The following is a 10,506-nucleotide window of genomic DNA, read 5'->3' on the forward strand; positions in this document are numbered from 1 at the left end:
TGATAATTTTGTTTGTTTATATATTAAAGTCGACAAACTGGAAATGTGACAGAAATGTCTATGAAAGGCTAATGACTAATTTGTGTTATCTTATTAATACAGCATCAGCAGATACACAAGTAAAAAAATATTGCACTACGTATACGCTTTCTTTCAGCAATTACTATTTTGCAGTTTTATGGCAATTTAAAACAGCTCCAGTATTTACTATCTATGACCAGAGTTCTGTATATATTGGTGAATGTATATAAAATATAGGAATGTTCGATACTACTTTTTTTTTCAGATTGATACCAATACTCAACTCTTAAGTAGTCACCGATACCAAATACCGATACCACTAGTTCATAAACAAATCCTCACCTAAAACAAAAAATTTACCCATATATCCAAATATAATATTTTCCCTTAACATTGCTCAACATTAATGGCAATTTTATATTCCTTCTTTTTGTCCTTTTTTTTAAGAGAGCTCAGTATTGATCATTCGGTAATCTTACCGATTCAACATGTTATCATTGCTCTCTCTCTCTCTCTTTTTTTTGTGCGTAAGTATGTGTGTGTGGGGGGGGGGGGTGTGCGTGTGAGTTTGTGCTCATTAATTCACCTGAAACCTATTAAAAATCCCATACCCTTTACCTAAACCAAATACTTCAGAATCCCGCTAGAGTCGTGAAGTTGTCAGGATACCCGAGGAGGGATCAAAGAAAAGAAAGAAAAGTGAAATCCAGCACCGACCAGACACCACCTACTACCCACAGGGTTACAAACCAGAATCTTTCACCAACCCCAGAAACATCTAAATTCCAACAAATTAGGGAGACCTCAAGAGACCAAAGGAAAGACTGAAGAAAGGAAGGAAGGATAGATGAAGCAGAGTGAGATCCACAGACACGAGCCTTCACCGATTCAGCGACCAGAGGGAGAAGCAGATACTGTTTGAATTTCTGCAATTTTATATTCCTAAAAATGTCTTAATTTCTAGTTCCTGATCGCAGATACTGGTATTGGCCACAGTCAAGAGTACCGATACCTTAAAATAAGGCTAGTATTGGCACCGATCGGTACTCGTCCATCACTAATAAACTACAATACCTACGTATTTAATAAACTACTAGGGCTGTGTATTGATTCAAATTTCCTCAATCGATTCAATTTCAATTCACAAGGGTTCAGTTCGATTCGATTTTGATTTTTCTTCTGATTCAATTCGATTCACTTCAGTTCAATCCGATATTGATTAATTATGGAACATCAATTCTTAAATGTCAAGGACATGATAAAAAAAAATCCACAAACATTAAATTCCAAATTAAATTTTGCAGCGGCAGTAACTGGTTAAATGATTTCTTTATTAATGAAAATATCGCGTGTTATAATCCCTTAAGTGTTACACAAACATGGATGGACATAATTTTAATTCAATAATTGTAAATATAAATTTAAAAAAATTCTGAATTGTCTTAAAGTGCAATAAGTCAAGTATTTTATAAATATAAGAAAATACTTTTAAATTCATGTAAACAGTACATTTCAAGAAATCAATAAGATACAAAAAAATGGTCTTTAAAATTATTTTTTCTTGTTAATTATGGGGAAAAAATAGATATTCAATCCAACCCTATAATCTACAATACCCACATAATTTATCTGCATAATATGGCCAGATTGGACACAAAAAAGCACATAAATCACATAATTACAGTTTATTAAAGTTCAAACCATTTTTTTGTGTTTCTCAAACCATCATTTTCTTCTGTTCATTCCACTTCTGGCTGCTCTGTCCAACAACAGGTTTAGCCTCACCTGCTTGTATGGCCATAAATGTCTGATTCACTTTAAACATGGTCTGTTCTCAATTAACTCGAAGGGTGTTGGTTGTGGAAGTGGTTTCACTGTTGACTTCAGCTTATTCAAAATTTATGACATTCTTAAAAGAGAATAGTCTGTCGTTCCTTTCAGCCACACCATGTTGTTAGTGGATTTGCAATTCCATCGTGATCTTTCCAGAGTTGGCTCTTGCAGTACTGCAGGACCCACTTGAAGTGAATTTACCAGTGGCCATCTTTCTCCTTCAAACAAATAAAAAATAAAAAAGCAGGTTGACTGGAAAGGCATTTTTGACAATGTATTCAACATTCTCACATTTCTCACAAGTAGTTTAAACTGATAAATGGGTCTTACTTTGATCAACAAATACTTTTGATAATGAAATATGTCAATTTAAATGTGACATTAATAATACATACAATTAAAGTAGTTAACCATAATTAGTACTGTGCTCATGCCTGAATGCATGTTTGGAGCCGTTTTATCAATAGAAAAGGTGAGTGCGTCAGGTAGTGGTTTGGACCCAAATACACAAAAGAGCAAAACCAGAGAAGTTAAAACAAATTATTATTATTATTATTATTCCATCCATCCATCCATTTTCTTAACCGCTTGTCCTCACAAGGGTCGCGGGGGTGCTGGAGCCTATCCCAGCTGGCTTCGGGCAGTAGGCGGGGTACACCCTGAACTGGTTGCCAGCCAATCGCAGGGCACACAGAGACGAACAACCATCCACACTCACAATCACACCTATGGACAATTTGGAGTGCTCAATTAGCCTGCCATGCATGTCTTTGGAATGTGGGAGGAAACCGGAGCACCCGGAGAAAACACGGGCAGAACATGCAAACTCCACCCAGGAAGGCCGAAGCCCGGACTCGATCTCACGCCCTCTGCACTGGGAAGCGGACGTGCTAACCAGTCATCCACCGTTATTATTATTATTATTATTATTATTATTATTATTATTATTATTATTATTATTATTATTATTATTATTATTATTATTATTATTATTATTATTAATAATAATAATAATAATAATAATAACAACATGTGTTCATGTCATAATATTATAGGCCCACCTGGACCTCCAGGAGAGAGAGGCTTCAATGGGCTGCCAGGTCCGCAAGGGCCACCTGGACCTTCCGGAAGACCCGGAGAAAGTGGAACACGTGGCCTACCAGGTAGAACAGTTATATCCTTATTCTCCAATGCTAAGCATGAGAAATCTGATGAACACTGGCACTGGCACACAGGCTCTGAAGCAACTTTTGTAGACGTTACTTTGTTGCAGTGGCTTGAGATTTTATTATAGAATTGGGGGAAGGGGTCGATCAGCATGGCATTTCTCAATTTTCGTTTAAAATTAATATTTTCAAAATATGGGTATTGCCTGTGCACAGCCCTCTTCATGTCGCCTCAAAGATTTGCATTTGTATTTAGGTCTGGGCTCTGGCTAATAAAACATTTTCTTCTGGTAAAGCCATTGTTCTATGGAGTTAGATGTGCAGTATAAATTAACTTTTGCAGTGTGTTTGGGTATATTGGGTCTATTGTGAAATTCTTTCATTCTTTTTCGCATATGCGTTTTCCAGATTTTTCAACATCAGTTGTGGTATATTTTTAAGAAAACAAAAATACTGGCAAGTGTTCTTGACTTTTTGTACTGGATTTATGTATTATGTCTAATGTAGCCAGTTCATGGTGTGACTTTTGTGGATCATTGTGGAAGTGGAATTTAAAACAATGGTGATTCCGAGTGTAAAAAATATATTGTAATAAAGTGATTGTTTGTTACCTATTGAACATTTTTACTGATTACTGATGTGCTTTTTATAGGTCCCAAAGGAGAACAAGGTGTGTATATGTTATACGTATTATCAAAGGTATAAGAAAATGAATGTGTACGTACTGGATTTTGCAGTCATATTTTTGTGTTGTGGTGCAGCTCTAATTAGCTCTTGGGCCCTGAGTACATTAGACTGACACTAACAGACTGTGTCCTTCATCACAATCTTCAAATTTCCAGACACATTTTTTGCTTATTTATTTGGCCTAAAATGGCTCTTTTGACACTAAACATTGCTGACCCCTGGCCCAAGCGTATGTAAATTTTCAAGCACAACTGTAGATACATAAGGTCTGCGAACAGTTTTGATTGCCGACAAATGAAGTATGCTGTGTTCACGCCTACAACGGCACAAAAAAAACGTCTTTTTTTTTTAATATGCTGGTTTACGTGCATCTGTGAAACTACTAGCACACAGTCAAATACAGCACTTAAAAAACTGCGTACCACACCAGACTTGCACCAGTCATAAAAATAGAGACAGTCACTGTTTTTCTATTTAACTCATTCACTCCCAGCCATTTTCACTGAAGCAACCCTGTTCGCTCCTGGCTGTTTTACTGGATTTTGACTGATTTTCCACAGAATATTCTGTTCTGTTCTATTGCTATAAAAGCATGGAACCTACCAAAAGAAAAATTTGATTATCTTCTTTCATCAGGAAAAAAAGTATATTTATCTCTGTTAGCATTAGAATATAGCTAAGTTTCATCATTATTCACAAACCTGTTGAAAACACTGGCAAAAAAAGAGCTTGTTGCAACATGGCTCTGGCTGATCTCTTATACACTGCTGCCACCTGCTGATCGTTTTTTGTAATAAATACCATTGCTTTAAGCGACCTCTTCATGTCAGAAGCTGTATCAAAGCCTTCTGTATGCTCAAGCATAATTATTTTTTTTTCTAAGTGAAAAAAAAACGTTTTGGGTAGTGCAGGACAACGTATTAAAAAACATATTTATGTATTTTTGAGTTTGAATGAGTTGTGTGGAATTAAATCAGATACTAATTGTAAAAAAATATATATATTTTTTTTTTCAGGACTATCGGGTGCTGATGCTCATTCACCCAAACTGTCCTTCTCTGCTGCCCTTACCGTTCCCATGGAGACACCAGGGACCATTATCTTTGACAAGATCTTTGTTAATGAAGGCGACTTCTATGACCCCAGAACAGGTAAACACATGTACAGGGAGAATTCATTGACCATTGAGATTTATTTACACCAACAATTGGCCTGGTCCCTGATGAGTTAAATCAATCTAAATCTTCAACTGTCAGTTCAATGTACAATGTATGATTATGTCCCCAAGGAATATTTTTGCAGTAACCAAATGCTAATCTCTTCCTCTCAGGTATTTTTACTGCCCCAGTTGATGGACACTATTTTTTCAGCGCCATTCTAACAGGCCACAAGAATGAGAAGATAGAGGCCGTTCTTTCTAAATCCAACTATGGCATGGCCCGTGTGGATTCTGGTGGCTATCAGCCTGAGGGTCTGGAGAACAACCCGGTGGCTGAAGTTAAAACCTCTCCAGGCTCACTAGCTGTTTTCAATATCATCTTGCCTCTACAGACTCAGGACACAGTCTGCATCGACTTGGTGATGGGAAAGCTGGCCCACTCTGTGGAACCACTTACCATCTTCAATGGGATGCTGCTCTATGAAGATATGTGATGGTTTCCTGCTGATGCCCGAAATGTTTAAGACACTAAATGACAAGGGCAGAGTATCTGAATAACAGAATTTCCAGATGAGTCAAGACGAGCCCACGGGCATCACCAAAACGATGATATCATGTCGGTATTCAGAAATGACCAAGAACTTTTGTTTAAAAAGACCTGATGTAGCGAGAAGATGTTTTGTTTTTATAATGTATCTGATCATGTGACAAGAAACTTGTTTAACCAGTTTTATGCAATTGTCCTCAATGCCTTCTTTTCTTGCCAGGATAAGGACTACATACCACAACTGTGCATCCCTCAAGGTTAGTGTTAATTACAATTCAGATCCTGAAAACCTACTCCCCGTAGTAGGCAAATTTAAGTATGGTATCTTGAGGACATGCTTTATTCTGTGGTAAACAAGTGCATGGCCCTTCTCAAAAGTTGTCATGAAATCTTGTATGATGACTATGAAAACTCTGACTTATTTGTTTAATCTGAAAGCAATTACAGTATACTATTCAGTTTACTTGAAAGAGTTTGTTTTGAAAGTTTTATCATAAATTGCACATTTGCTGTTTTTTGTGTTGCCAAATGTTTTTATGTCACACATGAGACATAATTTTGATGGACAAGTATAGGAAAATAGATTCTGGCAGTATTCTGTATTTGCTTAGTATTTGCAGTTGGAAAGCCATATAAGTGTTTTCTCACGGTCTATGCATAATTCTCCAACAAATGCCTTTCTGTCTTTTTTTTTTTGCAGTGGCCATGAAGTGCAAAAATGCAAAAACAAAAGTGAACACAACTGCAAACCAAGAAACACAAACCGGATAAACACACACACACACACACACACACACACACACACACACATACTTGCCTCTGTGTATTATGAGGACATTTTTTCCAAACCGGTTTAATTGTGTATTACAGGGACACCCCTTTCTGCTAATGCCAGAGAGATGGGACTTGCACCCAAAAAATTTTTTTGGGGTTGTCCAGGAAAATTTCACTTCAAAACTTGAAAAAACTCAACACACGAAAAAAAGAAAAACCTGAAAAAATCCGTAATTGTGAGGACATAGATAATGACCTAAATAAGCCACGCCCATTGCAAAAATGGTAATTATGAGGACCAACTCACATTACAAGGACAAAGTTTACACAACACACAGCAACCATGTCACTGAAGTGATTTGAAAGTTCTGGCATTCTGACTTTACACAAACTAAAATGGCATTGATGTGTAATGACTTACCTGATATAAGGACACATTGTTGTACATAACAATACTGTGAAATGCAAAGTCATACCTGATCTGTCCTAAAATTGTAAGTTTTAACATGGTGCTCATGTTACAACTTACAATTTTAGGACAGACTGAAACTGGTATGTTAATAAAACTGCTTCTTATGTGAACAGGTTATCTAGGTCAAACACAGCTTTGTAATGGATAAGCTCGACATGAAACCAGATGCAAAAGAGTCAGTGAACATTGAACATTTTATTCTTTAAAACATGACTACCTCTCATCTTAAAGGATGAGCAGTTTTCTCATAGCTCATTCCTGAAATACCTTCGGATTTCTGAATTTCTGAAACAGGTTCAATGTAGGAAGTGTCCGAAGTACTGTGAGAATCTGGAACATATTCCTCTGCTAACGAATCCTCACTTGAACTGGATACATCAGCAACCTAATTTTTTAAACGAAAACAATTATTACATACATACATACATACACATATTGTCGCTGTTCTGTGAAAAACACTTCCACCATAGGAGCTACCGGAGAGCAGCCCGCGACCTAAAAATGGAAACGTGTTTTTCACAGGACAGCAATGATATCCATATATACAGTAGATGCACACATACTTATGCATATATACAGTGGCTCTAAAATTAACCTGCCAGATGCGGGTTAAAATTCATTTTGGCGGGTGGTCATAAATATTTACTAGCTTTACTTCGCTGTTACTTAGTGATGTTACACTCGAAGTAGAAGCTTGAGAAAAGTGTCGAGCGCTCGCGGCAGAAGTAGCTCCCGCCATTGATGGGCTAATGTGCTAAAGTTAATTTACCAAAGGTATATGTGCCAGATGCTGGAGCAAACTAGAAAAGCATTTAGAACCTAAAGTTTGTGCACATACTAAAGATTATTATAAATCTAGTCACATTTATTCGAAAGATGAGATGAAGCATTTAACAAGAGGGATAGTTAATATGCTTAATCTATGGCATTGCCCCTAAAACAGATATTGTGTGATACAGTCCTTCAGTTACAGTAGACTTTTCTATTTTACCGAGTCAGACAGTCGTTAAGATTGAGACAATTGCTCAACATTTAGCTGCTTGCAACTAAAGATAAAGGTATAAACATGGGTCATAATTTATCCTCTTGACTAAATTATATTCATTCAATGAAAATGCCTGCACTATTAATTCTGGTTGCGTGAAACAAAGATCCATTGCAGATACAAATAACACAGAAGATAAAATACCCATCATGCCAGTCCATTCTAGTGCAGCGAAAGGTCCAAAACATAAAGCACATTTATCCAAGCTTGATACAAGTAAATTAACTACCTGATGTTTACACTTCTGTTTAAAAAAATAAAATAAAATTGATAGCGAGTTCATCTCTAAAATCCACCATAAATAAATTAATGGGAACAAAAGATCACTACAGTGCATAATCCAAATCACCAAACTGCCAACAAATCTTCAATTTGAGATATTTTTAATGTTGACTTGTAGGAATTTTAGTCCCATACAAGCTTATTGTTGGATACAATATTTTGAACGTCTTGGCAATACACATTGCATAAAAAATTGTTGTGATTATATTTGTTAGTTATATAGTTCAGCCCTAGCATCTACTCTACACTCTTCACTCCTAACGTCTTGCTTCTGAAAACTGATTTCAACATCAATATTCAAAAAGAAATCTCGTCACCTGGTCAACTTGGTCTGTGACAGCTACGTCTTCAGGTTGTGCTTCAGTTGAAACCTGGTACACATGAAGAGAAAAATACATATAAAATTCAATTCTTAGTAACACGACTGTACCTGTGCATTTACACAGTTACAGTACATACAGAACAATTAATAGGTTAAAGTATTGTAAATGCAAACTCATTTTATTTGCCATTACAAAAATAAATAAATAAATCCTTCTGCACTACAGGTTTGTGTAAATTGGTGACGTCTATTTTTCACAATGAAACAAAAACAAGAAAATACACAGTCCTCAGAGAATCCATACCTGACCAGAGTATGAATTGTATAATAACTCCAAGCCCTCAAAACTTATTTTACAGTCACGGTGTATGAATACACTGTTCTCAGTGTCAGTTATTCACAACTATAACATTGTGAGGACTAAGTATCTGTGAGGGCTGCACAGTATTGACAAAACATGCGACATGGGTGTTTTATACAGTAATGGAGATTATTTCGACATTGAACATGGACCTAAAAAAAAAGGATCTATCTATAGCTATATATTTTTATAATCCAATGAAAAAAAATACACGATAATCCGGAAAAATAAACATGCTCATTGTGATCTAATCTTATCCAATTAAGTTATTTTTTGTTAGTAATGCCCCTCGATACGTTTCTCGTATGGCGATGCGCAATTAAGGTAGTCTCTGATTGGTCAAAGTCAGACTAAAGTATACAATCCAATATTCATTTGTTGCTTGTCTTTGCAATACACATATTGCATGAGCCATTCGTGCGACAAGATATTTTTTTATATATTGTGCCAACGTCTTGCTTCTGAAAAATGTATTTTAACGTCAACATTCAAAAAGAAATCTCGTCACCTGGTCAACTTGGTCTGTGACAGCTACGTCTTCAGTTATGTCTTCAGGTTGTGCTTCAGTTGAAACCTGGTACACATGAAGAGAAAAATACATATAAAATTCAATTCTTAGTAACACACAAGTCTGTACCTGTGCATTTACACAGTTACAGTACATACAGAACAATGAATAGGTTAAAGTATTGTGAATGCAAACACATTTTATTTGCCATTTCAAAAATAAATAATCCGTCAGCACTAATGGTTAGTGTAAATTGGTGATGTCTATTTTTCACAATGAAACAATTAATAGAAAATACACAGTCCTCAAAGTGTCCATACCTGACCAGAGTATGAATTATGAGGACTGTATGTGTAACTCCAAGCCCTGAAAACTTATTTTACATTCGCAGTGTGTAAATACACTGTCCTCAGAGTGTCAGTTATTCACAACTACGACATTGTGAGGACTATGCACCTGCGAGGGCTGCACAGTATTGACAAAACATGCGACATGGGTGTTTTATACAGTGATGGAGATTATTTCGACATGGACCTAAAAAAAAAGATCTATCTATATCTATATATTTTTATAATCCAATGAAAAAAAAATACACGTTAATGCGGAAAAATAAGCATGCTCATTGTGATCTAATCTTATCCAATTAAGTTATTTTTTGTTAGTAATGCCCCTCGATACGGTTCTCGTATGGTGATGTGCAATTAAGGTAGTCTCTGATTGGTCAAAATCAGACTAAAGTATACAATCCAATATTCATTTGTTGCATGTCTTTGCAATTCACCTATTGCATGAGCCATTCGTGCGACAAGATCTTTTTTTTTTTTATAAATTGTGCAACGTCTTGCTTCTGAAAAATGTATTTCAACATCAACATTCAAAAAGAAATCTTGTCACCTGGTCAACTTGGTCTGTGACAGCTATGTCTTTAGCTATGTCTTCAGGTTGTGTTTCAGTTGAAACCTGGTACACATGAAGAGAAAAATACATATAAAATTCAATTCTTAGTAACACGACTGTACCTGTGCATTTACACAGTTACAGTACATAAAGAACAATGAATAGGTTAAAGTATTGTGAATGCAAACACATTTTATTTGCCATTTGAAAAATAAATAATCCGTCAGCACTAGTGGTTTGTGTAAATTGGTGACGTCTATTTTTCACAATGAAACAATCAATAGAAAATACACAGTCCTCAGAGTGTCCATACCAGAGTATGAATTATGAGGACTGTATGTGTAACTCCAAACCCCTGAAAACTTATTTTACATTCGCAGTGTGTAAATACACTGTCCTCAGAGTGTCAGTTATTCACAACTACGACATTGT

General features: G+C 36.0%; 2 protein-coding genes across 2 annotated transcripts in view; one reads left to right on the forward strand and one right to left on the reverse strand.

The window, feature by feature from the left end:
• The window catches only part of emilin1b (elastin microfibril interfacer 1b), a 53,289-nt gene extending 46,701 nt beyond the window's left edge, over nucleotides 1-6,588 (forward strand). Inside the window, exons 11-14 of the mRNA XM_086071491.1 lie at nucleotides 2,910-3,017; nucleotides 3,673-3,690; nucleotides 4,724-4,858; nucleotides 5,038-6,588. Of these exons, the coding sequence (XP_085927617.1) occupies nucleotides 2,910-3,017; nucleotides 3,673-3,690; nucleotides 4,724-4,858; nucleotides 5,038-5,360 (584 nt within the window). The 3' untranslated portion in view covers nucleotides 5,361-6,588. The remainder of the gene's footprint in view (nucleotides 1-2,909; nucleotides 3,018-3,672; nucleotides 3,691-4,723; nucleotides 4,859-5,037) is intronic.
• A 2,562-nt stretch (nucleotides 6,589-9,150) lies between these two features.
• Nucleotides 9,151-10,506, reverse strand: part of LOC147178123 (uncharacterized) — an 8,202-nt gene continuing 6,846 nt past the window's right edge. Inside the window, exons 6-7 of the mRNA XM_086071436.1 lie at nucleotides 10,072-10,137; nucleotides 9,151-9,243 (exon numbers count right to left, since the gene is read on the reverse strand). Of these exons, the coding sequence (XP_085927562.1) occupies nucleotides 9,151-9,243; nucleotides 10,072-10,137 (159 nt within the window). The remainder of the gene's footprint in view (nucleotides 9,244-10,071; nucleotides 10,138-10,506) is intronic.

The sequence above is a fragment of the Leptonotus elevatus genome, chromosome 3 (assembly GCF_054856555.1).
Source record: "Leptonotus elevatus isolate MCC_2025b chromosome 3, RoL_Lele_1.0, whole genome shotgun sequence".
Taxonomy (NCBI): Eukaryota; Metazoa; Chordata; class Actinopteri; order Syngnathiformes; family Syngnathidae; genus Leptonotus; species Leptonotus elevatus.